The sequence below is a fragment of the Coregonus clupeaformis genome, chromosome 20 (assembly GCF_020615455.1).
Source record: "Coregonus clupeaformis isolate EN_2021a chromosome 20, ASM2061545v1, whole genome shotgun sequence".
NCBI lineage: Eukaryota > Metazoa > Chordata > Actinopteri > Salmoniformes > Salmonidae > Coregonus > Coregonus clupeaformis.
In genome coordinates, this window is record NC_059211.1 from 20,982,351 (window position 1) to 21,004,612 (window position 22,262).

Genomic DNA, 22,262 nt, shown 5'->3' on the forward strand with positions numbered 1-22,262 from the left:
GTCTAAGGGCTAGATTCAATCAGTTCTGCCTTAACCCGCGATAACCAACAAACTGCATAGCAGTTGCATTGTTTTTAATTTAGGCGATGTCGGAGGTGTAACTGCGTTGGAGCTGTCAAATCAGCAAGCGGCTCCTGGCGTTATACCCATCGTGGACATCGCCATTGGATGTGCCGAGTAGCATTAGTAATAACCCCATGCAGCCCTGTTACAAGTTGGAACACTGGGATGAGATGTAATCTACACCTCTAAGACTGATAGAAATCCTCATTATTTCTGAACATCTAATGTGGGTGGGATTTAAGAATGTGTGTGGTTTTGTGACAATGACGACAAGAGCAGCCGCTCACAGATTTGACAGCTCCAACGCAGCTACACCTCTGACATCGCCTAAACAAAGACAATGAAACAGCTACGCAGCAGTTGTCAGTTATCGCGGGTTAGCCCTGGAACTGACTGAATCTGGGCCTAACAAGCAGTCTTCTTGGCTAGTTATTTTCCTGTGTCAGTTGATCCCTTCCAATACATTATTTTTCGCTCTCTGATCCACCCATGTTCTGACATTCCCACTGGTTGGGCAACTGACAAGCCATCGCAGGGGAGAGAGTCTACACCTGGGTCCTGGTACCACACAGCGGCAACACACAAAACCAATACCATTACCGGATTGACCATGACCATCCTCCCCAACTCAGCACCTCTTCAGAGCTGTCTCCAGCCCCAGTCAGGGACCAGTCACTCAATCAGAACAGGACCAGGAACAATACAATAGTTCCTGGTCCTGTTGTCCTCATTTACGTCCCTCTGTCCATCCATACCTGCCAGCCCTCCTGTCCTTCCTCTCTGTTGTGGCGCAGTGGCTCAGACCCAATATGGTCCCGTCTGACCCTGTGTGCTGTGTTCCACCTCCTCAAATCCCACCTCAAACCAACTCAGAACCGGTTCAAACCAGCTCAGAACCAGTTCAAACCAGCTCCCTGCACCTGAGGAGACATGCCTAGCACAACCAGCCATGGTCGACAGTCACACCACTGGCTGTGTCAGCTTTGACTGGAGTCAATAACACACATCCATCCCCCTCTGGGTTACTTGGTCTTGGCTTTGCTTTCTGGTGTTGCTCCCCCGTTGGATGCGGTGGGGATCTTGGCGGTTTCGGGTCTCTTGGCGGCGATTTCGGGGCGGGGTTTGGATTTGGGCGGGGAGTCAGGCTCCCAGAGGAAGAACTCGTGTAGGAGGGTGTTGACGCTCTCGGGACACTCCATCATCACCATGTGACTGCCCTCATTGATTATCTTCAGGAAGGCCAGCAACAGGATCTGAGTGGAGGCAGGGAGGTTAGATTAGGTTCAGGTTTTATGTTTAAACCTAGGCTTAGAGTTAGGTTTAAAGTTAGGGTTAGCGTTAAGGTTTTCCTCTCACCTCTGCCATTCGTTGATCCTCCTCCACGGGCACAAACTTGTCGTACATGCCGTGCACCAGCAGGATGGGCACTGTGATCTCTGCGTGGTACACCTCGTCGCCTTCAGGCCAGTACTGGCCACTCATCATGGCACGCAGCACGAAGGAAGACACGTTGAAAGCATTGTTGTCTTTCAACAGCTGCTTCTCCTTCGCACCCTGACGGGCAAACCCAGCCCTGAGGGAGGCAGAGGAGAGAGAGAGAGTGGAGGAGCGTAAGATATCATACTTGAGGAGTGAGAGAGAGTGGAGGAGCATAAGATATCATACTTGAGGAGAGAGAGTGGAGGAGCGTAAGATATCATACTTGAGGAGAGAGAGAGAGTGGAGGAGCGTAAGAATTCATACTTGAGGAGAGAGAGAGAGAGAGTGGAGGAGCGTAATATATCATACTTGAGGACAGAGAGATAGTGGAGGAGCGTAAGATATCATACTTGAGGAGAGAGAGTGAGTGGAGGAGCGTAAGATATCATACTTGAGGACAGAGAGAGTGGAGGAGCGTAAGATATCATACTTGAGGAGAGAGAGTGAGTGGAGGAGCGTAAGACATCATACTTGAGAGTGAGTGAGTGGAGGAGTATAAGATATCATTCTTGAGGAGAAAGAGTGAGTGGAGGAGCGTAAGATATCATACTTGAGAGAGAGTGAGTGGAGGAGTATAAGATATCATTCTTGAGGAGAGAGAGTGAGTGGAGGAGCGTAAGATATCATACTTGAGGAGAGAGAGAGAGTGGAGGAGCGTAAGTTATCATACTTGAGGAGAGAGAGAGTGGAGGAGAGTAATATATCATACTTGAGGAGAGAGAGAGAGAGTGGAGGAGCGTAAGATATCATACTTGAACAACATAGGCTGAAAGCTCTTTATACAGAAGTTTGACTGTATTGAAGTAGGCCTGGGCAGAGGCTCCTCAGAGGAGGAAGGGGAGCACCATCCTACTCAGGACATTTCCTTTTTTGTTTTTGTGAAACATTAACAAAAGTTATCCTTTTTAGATAAAACTATACAAAATATATGTCACCAAATAACTGATTAACACTGTTTTGCAATGGTCTACAGTAGCCTCAACAACACTCTATAGGGTAGCACCATGATGTAGCCGGAACACAGATATTTTCCGTCCTACATTGACTTCAATACAAAACCACGGCTCTCACCCCCTTCCATAGACTTACACAGTAATTATGACAACTTCCGGAGGACATCCTCCAACCTATCAGAGCTCTTGCAGTATGAACTGACATGTTGTCCACCCAATCAAAGGATCAGAGAATGAATCTGGTACTGAAAGCATAAGCTACAGCTAGCTAGCGCTGCGAAAGACAATAGTTGAACAGTTTTGAACAAATTAAGTTTGAGGGAGAGAGAGAGAGTTTTTGTATTTTTTCTTCTTCAGAGTTTACCTTTCACTTACTTAGCTAATGCAGCTAATTTAGCCTACTCAACAACCTGACTCAAACAGAGAGGAATGCTATTTATGTTAGCTAGCTGGCTAAGGCTATCCAACACTGCAACTCTTCCAAGTCAAGGTAAGCTTTCGGTTTTATAAAAGTATTGCCACCAGAGGCCCGCCGGGGTAACTGCTTGCTGTACACTGTACTGAGTGACTGTACACATAGATTAGATTGTGGGTTTACTAACGCGTTAGTTCTAGTTTGTTAACTATAACGTTAACATTGTGACAACGATGTAGGCTGTGTGTAGCCAACTCTCACGCATTGGCCATAAGACACACGCATTTGACCCTCTTCACATGCCACACCTCTTATATACTACATGACCAGAAGTATATGGACATCTCATTAGAAAATCATGGGCATTAATATAGAGTTGGTCCACCCTTTGCTGCTACAACAGCCTCCACTCTTCTGGGAAGGCTTTCCACTAGCTAACATGCTTCAATTCAGCCACAAGAGCATTAGTGAGGTCGGGCACTGATGTTGGGCGATTAGGCCTGGCTCGAAGTCGGCGTTCCAATTCATCCCAAAGGTGTTCGATGGGGTTGAGGTCAGGGCTCTGTGCAGGCCAGCCAAGTTCTTCCACGCCGATCTCAACAAACCATTTCTGTATGGACCTCGCTTTGTGCACGGGGGCATTGTCATGCTGAAACAGGAAAGGGCCTTCCCCAAGCTGTTGCCACAAAGTTGGAAGCACAGAATTGTCTATAATGTAATTGTATGCTGTAGCATTAAGATTTCCCTTCAACTAAGGGGCCTAGCCCGAACCATGAAAACCAGCCCCAAACCATTATTCCTCCTCCACCAAACTTTACAGTTGCCACTATGCATTCGGGCAGGTAACGTTCTCCTGACATCCGCCAAACCCAGAGTCGTCCGTCAGACTACCAGATGGTGAAGCGTGATTTATCACTCCAGAGAACGCGTTTCCACTGTTTCAGAGTCCAATGGCGGCGATCTTTACACAACTCCAGCCGACGCTTTGCATTGCACATGGTGATCTTAGGCTTGTGTGCAGCTGCTCGGCCATTGAAACAGTTCTTGTGCCGACGTTGCTTCCAGAGGCAGTTTGGAACTCGGTAGTGAGTGTTGCAACCGAGGACAGATGATTTTTACGCGGTCCCGTTCTGTGAGTTTGTGTGGCCTACCACTTCGCAGCGGAGCTGTTGTTGCTCCTAGAAGTTTCCACTTCACAATAACAGCACTTACAGTAGACCGGGGCAGCTCTAGCAGGTAGACCGGGGCAGCTCTGGCAGGGCAGAAATGTGATGAACTGACTTGTTGGTGACAGTGCCACGTTGAAAGTCTATGAGCTCTTCAGTAAGGCCATTCTACAGCCAATGTTAGCCTATGGAGATTGCATGGCTGTGTGCTCGATTTTATACACCTGTCAGCAACAGGTGTGGCTGAAATAGCTGAAACCACACATTTGAAGGGGTGTCGACATACTTTTGTGTATGAGTGTATCTCCCTCATTGAAAAGTACTGCTTTTATTGTCAGTGCATTAACTTTTCAACTGTGCTGCCTCCAAGTCGTTTTGAAATCGGAGCGTCTGAGCCTGCAATGTAACATCATGAGCGGAACCTGCTTCATTGTCCTGTCTTGTCACAGCACTGTGAACCGCGGCACATATGATTGGTCTAGTTATGTAAGGAATCAAGTGGATTGGATGCGCATTTGAAAGAAACACCCCTCGAGAGTAAAGTGGAGCTGAATGGAGAGAGAACGTTCTCCGCTGAGTTTATAAAACATTAAAAAGAGCAGCACGGTAGCGCTGTTTTATGTACAATGTTATAAACTAAATTAGGTTGCTGTTACTCCCGTCCCTATTGCAGAATGCAGCCATTTGATAGCATGTAGTAAGTCGATTTAATATACACTTGCATTAGTCCTCTCGTTTGGTGATTGGCATTAGGCTGTGACAATGAAAAGGCAGCAGACAGACCTACAGGATGTTTTAGCAGGGAAGTGTGGTAGGGTGACCTGACTTGTAACTATGACAATTATTTTGCCAAACAGATTGTGAACCCAAAAGTGTTTGATTCTAGAGGAGGGACAATAAATATATATTTTTAAATGGTTAGGGTGTAGGGGCAGATTTATGTCATCTAGTCTTCAGGAGATTTTAATATCTATTTACTTTATTTAGTCTGATCAGTGGAATTACAATTCTTAACAAGGGCTAAAATATTGGTTAATTAATGTGTGCTTGTCAGCAACAACACTACTGGTATTCACCAGACGTATTGTATTATTCCACTACTTCCCAATGTTGCCAGTGTAATCACATATTTGAAATCTGATATGCCTACTTGTGTCTTTGATAATGAATTATATGAGGCTATATATTTTTACAGCTATTCATGGACAGTTTTGAATAAGTCATACAAATAAGCATTGGATGTTAAATGCTCCCGGCCACAAATTTAATTTTTGACATTTTAGTTTGTGCACATGCTAGGCAGAGATGGTAGGGGGACTCCCAACTCATAAACGCATCACATTTTGATCACAAGATCAGTAGTCATAAACCATCTGCATATTGATCTATTCGATTTTTCTTGAAGGTTGGGTGATTTTGAGAAATGAACTGTTATAACAACAACATTTTTAAACATCCAGCACCTGGGAAACATAAAGAGAGAAATATTATTTTCCACCCTGGTTATAGGCCTAAGCCATGTCAAAATACATAAAATATAAGGAAATGAGCTTTAAAACAAGCGTTTTCCTGGAGGAGGACCCCAGACCTCCGTCTAGGGGTTGTGCCAGGAGGCAATGAAATTCACATAGCAAATCTCACTCCAAAATTTCTTCAAAAGTTGGCAGCCCTGGTTTAGCGGTTATGGTATGACGGTTTGGCTTGGAGAGGTTTTTGCTCCTGATCACAGACAGCTGATGTGTTGTGCACTGAAGTCCACAAGCGAAGGGAAAAGGTGAGAGGAGGAGAGCGCGTAGATGTGATGTTGCTGTATGTGGCTGCTATGAACGTGAACTGTGTGTGCGGGTGATCAGGGGTGTATTCATTCCGCCAATTCTGTTGCAAAACGTTTCTTAAATGGAAGCAAACGGAACGGGGAGGGACCTAACTGAAAAACAAATCGTTTTGCAACTGTTTGGACTAATGATTATACCCCAGATCAGCTAGATGCAGGCAAAAGTGTGCAGGGCAGTATTGAATGTGCCACTGTCTGTCACCTTAATTACCCCAATTTATCTCTCGAACTGTGCACCTACGTTATAAACTTTTATTTGTAGGCTAGGTTGTAGCAACCTCATGATGGGTATACAGCGAAACGTACCATGTAGCATTGAGCCGGGTGAATGGAATATGAATGACAGTCATCCAATATGCTGTAAAATGAAACGGCACTGACCCCCACTGGCTGGGAGGGAAGGCTCACACACTGTTTCTTACTTGAGGAAGCTCCATGCGAGGCAGGGGGAGAGACAGTGCAGGACACAGGTGGGCAGGTTAAAGATGGAACAGAGGCTGGGCTCCAGCGCTGTGGGACCTCCTCCGTTAATCATCACTACCTTGTGGACCTGGTCTGGGTACTCATGGGCCAGAAACGTACAGAACGACACACTGCAGACAGACAGACAGACAGACAGACAGACAGACAGACAGACAGACAGAAAGGGGGAGAGACAGAAAGGGGGAGAGACAGAAAGGGGGAGAGACAGAAAGGGGGAGAGACAAAGAGAGAGAAACAGAGAGAGAGAGACAGACAGACAGAAAGAGAGAGACAGAGAGACAGAGAGACAGAAAGAGAGAGACAGAGAGACAGAGAGACAGAAAGAGAGAGATAGTTGCTGTTAATGGTAATCCCATTTCCACTACTACTATTATTATTGCTGTTGGTCCTACCATTTTTGTTATATGTATACTTTGTTTTGTTCATTATGTAGTGTTCATTATGTCGTGTTCATTATGTCGTGTTCATTATGTAATGTTCATTATGTAGTGTTCATTATGTCGTGTTCATTATGTCGTGTTCATTATGTCGTGTTCATTATGTAATGTTCATTATGTAGTGTTCATTATGTCGTGTTCATTATGTCGTGTTCATTATGTCGTGTTCATTATGTCGTGTTCATTATGTCATGTTCATTATGTCGTGTTCATTATGTCGTGTTCATTATGTCGTGTTCATTATGTAATGTTCATTATGTAGTGTTCATTATGTCGTGTTCATTATGTCGTGTTCATTATGTCATGTTCATTATGTAGTGTCTGTAGCTAACACACTTCCGTCTTCTCACCCGTAGGAGTGTCCAATGAGGATATTCCTCTTCCGTGCGTATCTCTTAAAGATGGCCCTCATGTCCTCAGCCAGGGCGTAGAAAGTGTACGCTGCCGCGATCTGAGGCGCCGAGCTCGCCCCGTGACCCGCCAGGTCGGGCGCGATGACCTCATAGCCCAGACGGGAGAAGAAGTCCAGCTGGCTGCCCCAGATGTCGAGGGAACCGCCCACGCCGTGCACGAAGAACAGTGCCACGTCCGCATGTGTCCCCTTACACGACGTGATCTTCCTCTCGCTGTCAATCACCACTGTGCGTTTGGGCTTCCGCCGCCGCTTCTGGGGCTGCTGGGTCGGATCTGGGGCTGATCCGAGGGTCGGGGCTGGAGATGTCGCCGCTCCCCCTGTTCCAACCACTGACCCTGTCTTGTCCACTTTGGAGTCAGGGGTGGGAGTTGGATTGGAAGGTGGATCCGCGAGCTCCACCTCCACGGTACAGTTGCGTTCTGTTTCTCCGTTCTGGGCATGTAACAGCTCCTGTCTCACCGCGTCCCCCAGGTTCTCTATCAGTAGCTGTCCGTTACGGTACACTGTGATCTTTCTCTTACAGTGGACGCTTCCCCCCGGCCCGCTGGGCTCATCCACCACCTCCCGCTCTGGGATGATGTGTCGTACCCTCAGGACACGACCCGGTTTGACCTCCACGAACTCGTAGCCGTCGGCGGGTTCCGAGGTTTCTATGGGAACCACGACGTTGGCCGACTTCCCTGTCAGGCAGCAGAGGAGGCCGTCCATTAAGGTGGTCAACATGGCTGCCCTTGTAGGGAAACACACACACACCAACACACACACACACACAGACACACACAGACAAAAACATCTATTGCATATGACTCATGAGGGTAATAATGTCTGACCCTACACAGTCTGCTGTTTTACTACACACACAACATATGCTCACAAACCCACTCACAGCACGCACACACAAACACACGCTAGTAGGACGATCCCTATTCTAAATATAATAATAATAATAATAATATGCCATTTAGCAGACGCTTTTATCCAAAGCGACTTACAGTCATGCGTGCATACATTTTTACGTATGGGTGGTCCCGGCGATCGAACCCACTACCCTGGCGTTACAAGCGCCATGCTCAACCAATTGAGCTACAGAGGTAAGGTTAGTCATAGTGCCACAGAATAATGAGCACACAATATCTCAGCGATGGAAGAGTGACTCCTTAGACACGTCGGTGACTAGTTAAAGCTTGGCAACATTCCTTCAGACGTGGCTTATTAATAGGCTCTTATATGCAGCCTCTTCCTCTAGCAAGGCCTTATGGGTATTCATAGAAAATACTCTTCCTCTAGCAAGGCCTTATGGGTATTAATAGAAAAGCCTCTTCCTCCAGCAAGGCCTTATGGGTATTCATAGAAAAGCCTCTTCCTCTAGCAAGGCCTTATGGGTATTCATAGAAAAGCCTCTTCCTCTAGCAAGGCCTTATGGGTATTAATAGAAAAGCCTCTTCCTCTAGCAAGGCCTTATGGGTATTCATAGAAAAGCCTCTTCCTCTAGCAAGGCCTTATGGGTATTCATAGAAAAGCATCTTCCTCTAGCAAGGCCTTATGGGTATTCATAGAAAATGACAGTAATAGCCCATGGCTGAGTTAAAGACGGTTACAGTGTGACAATGGGTCCACTCGGTGTCTTCCAGAATCATTTTCGGGCTGTTACAATCTGATTATGGAAAAGTTTTTTTGGGGAGTGGGACTACTCTGAATGAAGCGAAGATTACATGCATTCACACACGCACATCACGCACACATAATCTGGCTCAGAACAGCCTCTGTAAGGGGATTGGGGTGTGGCTCTTCTTTAAGATCCATTTCTTTCAAATCAAATGACTTGAATGTCAAGTGTGTTTGAGGTGAAGATTCATTTAATTGAAGGTTTTATTGTGCTACTCTCGAGGGAGGAGCGTCAACGTTTTAAACATTGTCACAACCTACTGACAAAATGTTCCTGACAAAACAATCAAACCAAACCACATCGTTACAACTACTGACATATTTATTCACACGTTGTCCTCTCACTGATTCCCTAATGTATTGTTGTTTATCAGACTGGCAACAGCAGAGAGAGTCTGGGTCTGTTTCCTGTAGTATTAGTCTGCCTGCTGCTCTCCTCTCCTCTCTTTCCCGGGAAAGAGGGATTATACCTCTCTTTTTTTCTCTCCCTCCACTCCACACACACTGCAATCTGTTTCTCTGTGTCCTTCCTATAAATAAATGTCCTTCCTAGAAATAAAATAGAGTAGAATATAATAGAATCGAGTAGAATATAATATAATAGAACAGAGTAGAATGGAACAGAGTAGAATAGAGTGGAGTAGAACAGAGTAGAATAGAGTGGAGTAGAATAGAGTAGAATATAATAGGGTAGAATAGAGTAGAGTAGAATAGAACAGAGTAGAATAGAGTAGAGTAGAATAGAACAGAGTAGAATAGAGTAGAGTAGAATAGAACAGAGTAGAATAGAGCAGAGTAGAATAGAGTAGAGTAGAATAGAACAGAGTAGAATAGAGTAGAGTAGAATAGAGTAGAATATAATATGCTGGTGATGTCTTTTCATTTGAGGCTTGATGTTGGACCTAGCTACCCACTGGGCAAAAACTGGTTGAATCAACGTTGTTTCTACGTCATTTCAACCCCAAGAAAACCAATGTGATGACGTTGAATCAACGTGGAAAACTGATTGGATTTGCAAAAAAGTCATCAACATAAGGGCAATTAGTCGTTTTTAACCTAAATCCAATGACTTGGTGACATTTTTTGTTGAGCTCAAGTTGAATTGATGTTAGTTGACAACTCAACGACATGTAAATCAAAACTTGACATCTATGCCCAGTGGGTATGCTCTTTGTGCAAATGCAGACTGTTCAACCTCAGCCCTACTGGTCACTGTGATTGGATAAGGAGGATTATAGTAACACTTTCACACATCATTCCTCTCCTCTCTTTTACCCTCTCTTTTACCCTCTCCTTTACCCTCTCCTTTACCCTCTCTTCCCAGTGTTCTGCAGTGCTGTGTGTTTTGTGATATCTGTAGGCCTTGACGTCTGACACATCAGGTTTGAACATCCTAAATCCGGGACAAGGTTTGCCTTGATAGCAAACGTGTCCCTGGCCTTGACTACTGTGGTGTTGCCCTCCGTTTCCTCTCAGTGTAGGTTCAGAAAGGGGGCATCCCGTAAGGCCAGAACGTAAAGACCTGTACTGTGTTTAAGACGTAAATGTTGTTCTACTGTATCTTAGTCCATGCCGCTCTGACATCGATCGTCCATATATGTACATATTCTTAATTCATTCCTTACCTAGATTTGTGTGTATTGGGTATATGTTGGGAAATTGTTAGATATTACTTGTTAGATATTACTGCACTGTTGGAGCTAGAAACACAAGCATTTCGCTACAACCGCAATAACATCTGCTAAACATGTGTATGTGACCAATAAAATTTGATTTGATTTGAATTGAGTACATATATAATAGCTTATTTGTCATCTATCATGTCTACCACAGACCATACACCTTACTGTTAATAAGTAGTCATGCCAGGTCTAATTTGAGGTAGAATATACAGGGCCTTCAGAAAGTATTCATACCCCTTGACTTATTCCACATTTTGTTGTGTTACAGCCTGAATTCAAAATGGATTAAATTGATTTTTTTTCTCTCAACCATCTACACACAATACCCCATAATGACAAAGTGCAATTTTTTTTATTTATTATTGTTGCACATTTATTGAAATAAAATACAGAAATATCTCATTTACATAAGTATTCACACCCTTGAGTCAATACTTTGTAGAAGCACCTTTGGCAGCGATTACAGCTGTGAGCCTTTCTGGGTAAGTCTCTAAGAGCTTTCCACACCTGGATTGTGCAATATCTGCCCACTATTATTTTCTAAATTCTTCAAGCTCTGTCAAATTGGTTGTTGATCATTGCTAGACAACCATTTCCAGGTCTTGCCATAGATGTTCTAGTAGATTTAAGTCAAAACTGTAACTCGGCCACTCAGGAACATTCAATGTCATCTTGGTAAGCATCTCCAGTGTAGATTTGGCCTTGTGTTTTAGGTTATTGTCCTGCTAAAAGGTGAATTTATCTCTCAGTGTCTGGTGGAAAGCAGACTGAAACAGGTTTCCCTCTAGGATTCTGCCTATGCAAAGCTTCATTCCGTTTCTTTTTTATCCTGAAAAACTCCCCAGTCAATTACAAGCATACCCATAACATGATGCAGCCACCACTATGCTTGAAAATATGGGAGAGTGGTACTCAGTAATGTGTTGTATTGGATTTGCCCCAAACACTTTGCATTCAGGACAAAAAGTTAATTGCTTTGCCACATTATTTGCAGTATTACTTTAGTGCCTTGTTGCAAACAGGATGCATGTTTTGGAATATTTGTATTATGTACAGGCTTCCTTCTTTTCAGTCTGTCAATTAGGTTAGTATTGTGGAGTAACTACAATGTTGTTGATCCATCCTCAGTTTTCTCCTACCACAACTATTCAATTCTGTAACTGTTTCAAAGTTACCATTGGTGCCTCATAGTGAAATCTTTGTAATGACTGGGTGTATTGATACACCATCCAAAGTGTAATTAATAACCTCACCATGCTCAAAGGGATATTCAATGTCTTTTACCAATCTACCACTATGTGCCCTTCTTTGCGAGGCATTGGAAAAACTCCCTGGTCTTTGTGGTTGAATCTGTATTTGAAATTCACTGCTCGACTGACGGGTACAGAGATGAGGTGGTCATTCAAAAATCATGTTGCACACTATTATTGCACACAAAGTGAGTCCATGCAATTTATAATCCCGACTTGTTAAGCAAATTTGTACTCCTGAATTTATTTAGGCTTGCCATAACAAACGGGTTGAATACTCATCAACTCAAGACATTTCAGCTTTTAGTTGTAATTAATTTGTAAACATTTCTAAAAACATAATTCCACTTTGACATCCTGGGGTATTATGTGTAGACAGACCAGTGACTCATTTTTTTCCTCTCAATTTAATCAATTTAGGCTGTAACACTATTTTTTTTTTCTCCAATAAATCAAGGGGTGTGAATACTTTCTGAAGGCACTGTAGATAAACAGTGTCTTCCTGCCTAAAAGTATTTAAACCACACCTCCTTTTCCCAGCAGTCTCCCTCAGTGTTCATAATAACTGGGGTTAAAGATACTATGGCTCTAAATTATTCCGAATTCCAGTGGTGCCTGAAAACCCCTCAGACGTGTCTCGTCACAACACTCTGAATGACAAATCCCTGAGTGGGACCTCTTGCATTAATCCCACAGACAGCAACCGTGGGCTGTTTTGTGGTTTGGCAAACAATGATTTGACATCACTCATACTCCTACGCTGTGGATCTGTTCCCGATTTAATTCATTTTGCTGATGTTGACATCATTCATGTGGTCTTATCTGAATAATATGCCTACAGCAATGAGTGTTCAGAGAAACTGCCACCCAGTGTCTTGGCCAATAACGCTGTTATTATGATGTACTCAGCATACCATGCATGAAACTGGCCACGAATAGCAAAAATCCCACTGAAGTCCCACACACATTCTTATTGTACACACTCATTCAAATTACCCCACTGTCTACTTTCTGTCTACCCACTGAGGAACAAGAGCGTACACTTTTTGGCAACTCCAGACAATTTCCTTTGGGTCAAAATCTCAGTTTGATCCATCTGTGATATGCTAATCTTGTCACCCCTTCCAAAATCTCAGTTTGGTCCATCTGTGATATGCCAATGTTGTCACCGCTCCAAATTGGTCAGTAATATATGCAGGGCTAGCAGTAGCACTACACAGCATTCCTGCCAATGGCGTAGTTAAGACAGTGTTACATAAGCCCAGACCAAAGGGTAGTCATCCCTGCGTAGGGATTGGCGCCCAGAAAAGACCATACATCATCAGATGGATTAGAACTCACTATGGCCTCAGAGTGTTGACAGTCTCAGGCCTGCTAAGGGTCAACAAACACTAACAATAATCCCTCTCCTTCTGAGAGGTGTGACTTCAGGCATGCTTCTGTTCTGCAAGATGCATGGTAACCAGCCCAGCTGTCTCCATGGAGATGGCAGCGTCTATAACTACAACCATTTAGCAAGTCGGACATTTCTACGTTTCCTAGTTCCAACTAGCACGTCAACGCGGCAGCATCCTCAGAAGTTGGATCTGTCAACATCTTGTTATCAAGGATGCCACTTTGCTGTACAGAAATACCATGCATCTTGCAGAACAGAAGCATGCCTGTGTGGGAGCATACCATCTTTAGTAGCTGGGGAAGAATCAGCCTTTCAAAGCTCTTCACCACTAAAGGTTAAAGCTACAGGGCAGTAGTCATTGTTGCAGGAGGAGTTGCTCTTTTTAGGTACTGGGCTTATGGTGGACGATTTCCATATTATTGGGATGGAATGTTCTGCCAGAGAGCGGTTGAAGAGCTCACAGAAAACACCTGCCAGTTGCTTATGGCACACATTAAAGTAAGCGAACACTGATGTTGTCTGGCCCAGGTGCTTTGCCTTGTTTTGTCCTTTTAAAACATAGCTTCCACATCTTTTGGTTGCAGCTCGACAATTGTGTAACAGTGTGAGACATGTTAGATAGGTCAGAGATCAGCTTTTCCCTTTCAATTGCAAAGTCATGTGTGTCAAATCTACAATAAAAACTGTTAAGATTCTCTGCAGGTCAATAGTCTTTTTTTTTTTTTTGGAGCAGGGGACAGTTTGGGTGTTATTAAGGCCTGGCAGTGTTTTCACACCCCTCCAAGCCTCTTTATCCTCCTGAAAGAGCCTATCCATCTTCTCCTTGTACACTCTCTTGGCCTGTTTCATCTGCGTTTTTAATTTGGATTGAATTAGTTTACCCTCAACCTTGTTGCCAGTGGTAAATGCTATTTTCTTTTCATTTTAAGTTGTTTTCTGGTCCTTTGTGATCCAGGGTTTGTTGTTAGAAAATACATTTACAGTTTTGGAAGGAACAATAATCTCCTCACAGAAATGAATACAGTCAGTGATAGCTTCAGTGGCCTCCTCAAGGCTTGCTCCCTCTCTGAACACACTCCCGTCTGCAGAGTCAAAGCAGCCCGCCTGCAGAGTCAAAGCAGCCCGCCTGCCGAGTCAAAGCAGCCCGCCTGCAGAGTCAAAGCAGCCCGCCTGCAGAGTCAAAGCAGCCCGCCTGCAGAGTCAAAGCAGCCCGCCTGCAGAGTCAAAGCAGCCCGCCTGCAGAGTCAAAGCAGCCCTGTAAGGTATCATAGTCCCATTTTTTTCTGACCACTTTCTTAACCACACCTTGTAGTTTGGTGCGATAGACTGGCATTAAATAAGGTGTCGAAATCTGGAGTTCAGGCTGTAAATTCATGAACTGTAGGCAATAGGTTCTGTACTAAACCAGAGGCCAAGTTGACCAACCAAGAGAGAAGTCTATTTGGTACTAAAAACACACTAATTTCTAAATGCTGCTGAGAATTTGTTCCTTGTCCTCCAATGGACTGGTGTCTGCTGGAGGGTCCAATCAATACAAAGCAACACATCACTTGGCCTATCGCTGGTTGACATCTTCAAAACAATCCATAGGATAGGAGCTTTGTCTTGAATACAAATCATCTAAAAAGTAGGTCATAAAACCAATCAAACACAGTTGGTGTGACATTAAATACTACAAAAGACACCCTAAAGGTAGTCTGGAACATTATTTTAATGACTATGTATTCTTTATCTAGTTAGTATGAATGTATGCACTCACTAACTGTAAGTCGCTCTGGATAAGAGCGTCTGCTAAATGACTAAAATGTAAAATGTTATATAATTATTATTACAAATTACATTAAATATTTAGCATCCAAGCTTATTTTGAAAACCTCAACCAGGAATGTACAATATAATCTCAGGAAATACCATGCAATATGGCTGTGCAAAGAACAATTCTTGTCTTTACTATTCAATTTTCTAGGTCTCCATTCCACAGACAGAGCGTGCGCAGACTGCGCACTGCCGGTCTGAATGGGCAACTGAACCAGCGTCTGATGCGACAAATATACAGCGAATGCCAGAATGTTTTTCACCTTTTGTTCACCAGATTACAAGATACATTCGATCAGCCATGCCACTTTACACACATGTAATATCACATCCCCATTTTGGTATTTGATTTAGGCTAATTAAATTCTGAGAATTCGTTATGCAATTGGTTTAGCAGATCTGCCAATTTCCCAGTGCGTGTTCTTTTTGCCATTTGTTGACACAACATACCATCATAATCATACATCAAGCTTCATACCCATACATTCTCATTTCTCAATAACGAAGAATCTTACCTTATTTTTGTCGACGTCCACAGGAGTAAAATTATTGGATAATACGCTTCTTTCTCGTATACTGCGTCTTCGAAACAGGAGCTCTATAATCTGTTGCAGCCAATCCAATAAACTAATCTAATTGGAGTCTGCAGCACTGTTCTCAACCTCAACATTCTCACCCGCTAGTTTACATGGCTACTACAATTTAAAAGAAAGGTGCGTTTATCAATTCCATTGCATCTTGGACGTGCCTGTGGACGCATAGTAGACGCGCACGCCAGCTGTCTACATGTGCAAGTTTTTATCTATAAAGCGCACAGTTCACGCTTGTCCAACTGTTCCATACCCTCGTCCTGTATCCGTATCATGGAGCTGCCCCCTCCCGCTTGACTGACGTGCGAGAGAGCCAGCTCTAGACACAACAGCCACCACCAGCCGACCAATCACACATAGCCCCTGTTGCTACTAACAAGAGAAAATCTTTAATACATATTGGAATATGCAGCTTACTTTGCGAGCAGAACTCTACCAAAATCTACCCCTGCAAGACGCATATAATTAAGTATAATAATATAATTAAGTGTAGGACTAATATCCATTTCAAGGTCATATTCTCCCTACAGCGCTGCGTTGTGAAGTAACCAGCCCAGCTGTCTCCATGGAGATGGCAGCCTATACATGATACATTGGGAACAGTGTGTGCCACTTTGTTCACCTCCTAGCTGACACACTGCTGATACAGGGGGAATGTAATCTTTTGAAGTGATAATGCCCGAGAAGCCGGTGTTTGTTGGATATATTGGCACTGTCTCGCCCCGACTCCCGACACGTTCAATACTATGGGACAGCAGGAGGTCGAATTTGAATATTGAAACAATGTTGCAAATGTCGGAGAGACAGACAGCAAGGTTTCTACAAATCTCCACTGTTGAAAACGAAATGTTGGTCTAAAAGAAATGTGAGTTAATGTCTAAATGCTTTTTATAGTGGAGATCAAGTTCATAAAGTCCTGACTGGGTTGATGAGAAAGTGGATTGCGCAGTCTGATGGAACAGTGTAAATAGGCATTTTAACCTCATAGATTTAGCTGGAGGTAATAGACACCGGCTGGAATGCGGTTTCAACCAATCAGCTTTCAGGATTAGACCCACCCGTTGTATAATCATGGATAAACAGTCCCTGAAAAGTGCAATTTCAGTAAAAACAGTTTAGTTGTTTCTGTTTACACTAGAAAATATTTGAAATTGTAACTGATAAAGCCAATACATCCCATTGGTTTCCAAACAAGTGTATAGGGAAAATGCTAAATCTTTCCATAATCATAATACCACCCATCTTCCTCTCTAGTCATCCTCCTCTAGCTGACAACTGCTGCTGATGCAGTTGCTATTGGGTTTGTTGCTAAGGAACAGTTACCAGGGGTCCAGATGCCAGAGAGGCGAGACCAGGCAGACTTCCATACACCAGCAGTCACTCAGAGACAGAAGTATGATGCCCTGGTGACGGCCTATTCTCAGCCATGTTTCACACATAGGCCTACCACAGAAATAATCACAGACTAAGCAGCTACATAGGTCTCAAATAAAGTTTATACATTTGCTGCAATTGCATGTTATAGGCCTTACATCAATTTATTCAAAAAGTATTATGGGATAGCTGTATACCATGTTTATTAACCTATATGTGTAATTAAAGTAGGATATTCCAAGGCCTTTACACAATAGCAGTGAAGCAGAGTGCCAATAGAGAGCAGTTACCTACAAAGCAAACCCATGTCTCATTAAGGTCCAGTATCCTAGCACTAGTGAAGAAAACTGGACGGGTGAAAGCACATTCCATAGAGTCTGCATTTATATGTTAGATCAAGGAGAGAAAGGAATCTACTAGATGCATCACTTCCATTCTTCCCTGCCCTTATCTGTCAACCAAGCCCAAGTTTTTGGGTGGGGCTAAAAAATGATAGGCAGCTTTCTGTCCAATTACGATGCGATATATCGTGGTCTTAGACCACGTGGGATAGGTTGATAGCCAATGGATATGCTAGGGTTGGAGCTGTAAATGCAGCATTTAGCTACCATCATGCAAAAGAGTTAGCCACGAAGCTAAGCTGTTTACATGTATTTATGGCCATGAGCATGTGCCTCACTGTACTTTATACGGTGTTTACAGATTACAGGTGATGTAGTTGGACGCAAGAATGTTTACAACAGCGTGATTCCAATAACAAGTGAATGTGGAGGATTTCATAAACGTTGGCTAGGCTTAAGAGCAACTAGCTAGCTAACTATCCAGCTAACGACCGTTAGCTCGCTAAAACAGCTAGCTTTGGCTAGCTAACGTTAGCTACCTGCCACACTATCTATCCATCTGCAAGATATCAGTCGGCGTCTCGTCGTGGGACACTAAAAAGGGAACACCATGGATAAGGTAGCTAACTTAACAGCAAAACATTGTGTGAAGAGAAAGCCTATAGCTTGACAACTTAGTTATGGCAGTTTGGCTAGCTAGCTAGTTAGCCTAACGTTAGCTAATGTCAATGTAGTGATCTTATCATGTGGCTGTTTATCTGAGTTGTTTAATCGGATGATCTCAAGTAGTTATCTAGCTAGCAATCTGTCTTCTTGGTAACATTCATGTTTCCATTGAAGACTTGGCTAACTTGTATCTTAGCTAGCCAGATAGAATCCACCAAACAGACAGACAGACAGGAAACGCCCAGTGTCAGCCACCATGGATTAGCCCCCGGTTTCGAGCAGGGCAGGGGTGTACCCCACCCCACCCATGGCATGTTGTCCCCCACCCCACCCCACCCATGGCATGTTGTCCCCCACCCCACCCATGGCATGGTGTCTTGGAGGAGGGGACACGTACTCCAGAACGTTAGCAGTGTTCTTTGCTTCTCTCTTTGTCTAGTTTGAACCAAACGCTGTCAAATGGGCTATAGAGCATCCACATTTAGTTAGAGACCTACCTAGACATCCTGCAGGGCAGGATGCTTGGTCACCCCTGAGCTACAGGATGGAAGATGCTCTGCAAAATTGTCATTTTTGGATTCAGTCTACACCTTTACCCATACAACACAAACCGAATACTTTTCTTTTTCTAAAGGCGGATTTCTTAAAGGGTCTCCCCGTTTACAACAAGAGCAACTTCAGCCGGTTCCATGCAGACTCTGTGTGTAAAGCATCGGTAAGCACTGACTCTCAAATCTATCAGAACATTTTCCATGTAAAGTGAATGAGAGATTAACATCATCAGTCTTGCTCCATCTGAATATCTATGAATGACTTTTTACAGAACCGAAGACCGTCCGTGTACCTCCCGACATGCGAGTACCCCTCAGAACAGAGTAATTACCTCCATTCTTAGTAGAGAGAACAGACTTCATGGAAATTCTTTATTTAGTTTTTCTTGGGGAAAAATGTACTGCTAGAAATACATAAATATGTTTTGAGAGGGGGATGAAATCTGAGTTTTGAAATTGAAATTCTCTTTTACTTACCAGTTATTGTCACAGAGAAAACCAATATCCTCCTGCGCTACCTTCATCATCAGTGGGACAAAAAGGTGAGGTTTTGGAGGGGTTCTCAGTCCTGAATAAATAGATGCTATTCAGGTGTCATGCAGGAGTAACAGTTATAACCTGTCACAGACCAGGCACTGGGAAGCATGGTCAGCCATGCTCACTCTTAAACGGAACATCAACTTTGTGGAGCAGGTGTGTGTCCATGCTTTAAGTTTAGTTCCCTCTCTGTTGAACAGAACGCAGCGAAGAAGAGGGAACAGGAGCAAGGAGAGGGAGGGAGTCCAGCACCGCCACGCAAAATCGCCAGGACAGATAGCCAAGAGATGAACGAGGACTCTTAGGAGTGTGTGTGTGCATGGCTACGTGTGTGTGTGTGTATGTACGGATGCGTGCATCTGTGGAGGAAGCACACGGACAAGCCCACAACGACAGACATAAGAGGAGAGACGTGAAGACATACGAAACACGGACAAACAACCTGAGAACAAGTCCCCCCTGGTTTGGGAAAGACAAAACATTTTTTGTTGTTGTTGTTACCTTCTGCAAAGAGCTTCCTGCCAGGTCCAGTGCAGTTTTCAGCTTCACTGCCCAGCCTTGGCCACATGGGGGTGCTGCAACATCTTTCCACACAGTTTGCTTCGGCAGACACAAGTATACATTGTGATTGTGAACCGCTACCTGCCAAAACCCGGCCGCCACAACAGGGGAAGAAACTGCCCCCCCACCCCCCAGACTTGTGTTAATGTTCAATATGCATTATCTTCCATGATTCTGTTTTGAATTTGTGTGTGTTTGAAGTTTGTGCTGGCTTGTTTTACTGTACATTTTAGGACTGAACTCTTTCCTCATGTATTGCCCCCTACTGGTCAATAGGGATAACATGACAAGTGACTCAACAGTTTACTAGCTTAGTTTGAATGTTTGCAGCTTTCTTGCAATGTATCGCTGTTAAACAGGGTATTATAGAATGGCAAGCCAAATTGTTTTTTGTCACCAGGTGTTGACTATTCACTTTACCAGAATTGTTTGGAATTTGTTTACACTGCAATCGATGGACCCATTATGTATGTTTGTGAAGATCTCACCTTACCTGCACAACCAAGTGATAGCAGAGGTAGAGCAAAGAATAGTAGCCTATGTCAATATGATGGGTGGAGAGAGATTGTTGTATTCAGTATTAAGACCAATGAAAATACTATAGCCAGCTGTTAGATATTAAGGTCTCGGCTTTATATTTCTCAAAATAAATGACATTGCATCTGCCTTTTTGTAAAATAAATATATATGTAGCTACATGGATATTATACTAAGTCCTTTGTGTAAATGTTGAGAAGCACTGATACCCGATGGTTGTTATCTTGCCTTGCATGTCTGTTTTTGACAACTTCCCGGGCTGGGGGGCGTTGTGTGGAGAAGAGGATACAGGGATATATACCACAGGAGGTTTGTGGTACCTTAATTGGGGAGGACGGGCTCGAGGTAAAGGCTGGAGCGCAATCAGTGGAATGGTATCAAATACATGAAACCCATGGTTTCCATTTGTTTGATTCCATTCCAAATGCTCTGTTCCAGACATTATTATGAGCCGTCCTTCCCTCAGCAGTCTTCTGTGGTATCCAGTAACAGACCACCTGCCATGGAATGCATGAACAGCAAGGTGCAGTCACCATCCTGCCTTGTTCCAGAAATTCAACTTGTACTTGTGTTGTACTACTGTACAATACTACACTGAATTCTGGAGTTTATTTAGTGAGGTGAAACACTCAGAACGCTGCAAATAGAAATGTAATGAGCTGACATGAGTAGTATCTGCTCTATATTATATATTTCTATAAACTTTTTGTTATGTTGGACCCTTCTGAACAGGCCCCAGACCTTTAATGTTTACACTGCCCAACAAAGTCACAGCAAGTCTCTTTTCCGCTCAGCTCCAGATGCTGCAATCAATGTGTTTCCTACTGTACCTGCCATCCTCTGACTTTGAAGCGTAAAGACATGCTATGCTTCTGCTAGACTAGACTGTTCTGAATATCCACTCTATGCTTCTGCTAGACTAGACTGTTCTGAATATCCACTCTATGCTTCTGCTAGACTAGACTGTTCTGAATATCCACTCTATACTTCTGCTAGACTAGACTGTTCTGAATATCCACTCTATGCTTCTGCTAGACTAGACTGTTCTGAATAATCACTCTGTTTCTGCTAGACTAGACTGTTCTGAATATCCACTCTATGCTTCTGCTAGACTAGACTGTTCTGAATATCCACTCTACGCCTCACCCTGTTTTATTGTGTATTAGGTCAAACATTATTTTCAGCTTCGCTCAAATAAAAACAGTGATCAAAAAGTAATGTCCGTTGTCATGTTATTGAGACAATGTACACTACCGTTCAGAAGTTTGGGGTCACTTAGAAATGTCCTTGTTGTGGGTTCGATTACAGGCTCAAAATGGCCAGAAACAAATAACTTTCTTCTGAAACTCGTCAGTCTATTCTTGTTCTGAGAAATGAAGGCTATTCTATGCGAGAAATTGCCAAGAAACTGAAGATCTCGTACAACGCTGTGTACTACTCCCTTCACAGAACAGCGCAAACTGGCTCTAACCAGAATAGAAAGAGGAGTGGGAGGCCCCGGTGCACAACTGAGCAAGAGGACAAATACATTAGAGTGTCTAGTTTGAGAAACAGTGCTAACATAATTGCAAAAGGGTTTTCTAATGATCAACTAGCCTTTTAAAATGATAAACTTGGATTGGCAAACACAACGTGCCATTGGAACACAGGACTGATGGTTGCTGATAATGGGCCTCTCTACGCCTATGTAGATATTCCATAAAAAATCAGCAGTTTCCAGATACAATAGCCATTTACAACATTAACAATGTCTACACTGTATTTCTGATCAATTTGATGTTATTTTAATGGCCCAAAAAATGGCTTTTCTTTCGAAAACAAGGACATTTCTAAGTGACCCCACACTTTTTGAACGGTAGTGTAATTTGTACATTTGTTTCACACTTTTATATTTTGTGTGTGTAAACAAGAACACATTTCAATTTAAAAATGTTTTATTATCTATATTTCAGATCTTACAAAAATATGACAAAATAAATTAAAAGAAATAAATAATCCCATTTCCCAGTATCATATTTTTCTTGAAAAGATAATGTTTTTGTTTTGTTTTTT

The 22,262-nt window shown here is 43.3% G+C and overlaps 2 protein-coding genes across 5 annotated transcripts; one reads left to right on the forward strand and one right to left on the reverse strand.

Annotated features, from left to right (window-relative positions):
• Nucleotides 1-265: 265 nt before the first annotated feature.
• abhd8b (abhydrolase domain containing 8b) lies at nucleotides 266-15,933 on the reverse strand. Of its 3 annotated transcripts, none has more exons than XM_041840545.2 (5): nucleotides 15,569-15,933; nucleotides 7,181-7,970; nucleotides 6,333-6,503; nucleotides 1,420-1,636; nucleotides 266-1,316 (listed from the first exon to the last, which is right to left on the reverse strand). In XM_041840545.2, exons 2-5 carry the CDS (start codon nucleotides 7,966-7,968, stop codon nucleotides 1,086-1,088), a joined length of 1,407 nt encoding a protein of 468 aa, XP_041696479.1. In that variant the 5' UTR covers nucleotides 7,969-7,970; nucleotides 15,569-15,933; the 3' UTR covers nucleotides 266-1,085. The 3 variants fall into 3 exon arrangements, with proteins under 3 accessions (XP_041696479.1, XP_041696476.1, XP_041696478.1); XM_041840542.2 differs by having other exon boundaries at nucleotides 7,181-7,975; XM_041840544.2 differs by lacking the exon at nucleotides 15,569-15,933 and having other exon boundaries at nucleotides 7,181-8,074.
• A 1,676-nt stretch (nucleotides 15,934-17,609) lies between these two features.
• On the forward strand, nucleotides 17,610-20,375 carry dda1 (DET1 and DDB1 associated 1). Of its 2 annotated transcripts, XM_041840547.2 has the most exons (5): nucleotides 17,610-17,977; nucleotides 18,659-18,739; nucleotides 18,848-18,899; nucleotides 19,056-19,117; nucleotides 19,313-20,375. In XM_041840547.2, exons 1-5 carry the CDS (start codon nucleotides 17,969-17,971, stop codon nucleotides 19,415-19,417), a joined length of 309 nt encoding a protein of 102 aa, XP_041696481.1. In that variant the 5' UTR covers nucleotides 17,610-17,968; the 3' UTR covers nucleotides 19,418-20,375. The 2 variants fall into 2 exon arrangements, with proteins under 2 accessions (XP_041696481.1, XP_041696480.1); XM_041840546.2 differs by lacking the exon at nucleotides 17,610-17,977 and having other exon boundaries at nucleotides 18,421-18,739.
• Nucleotides 20,376-22,262: the final 1,887 nt, after the last annotated feature.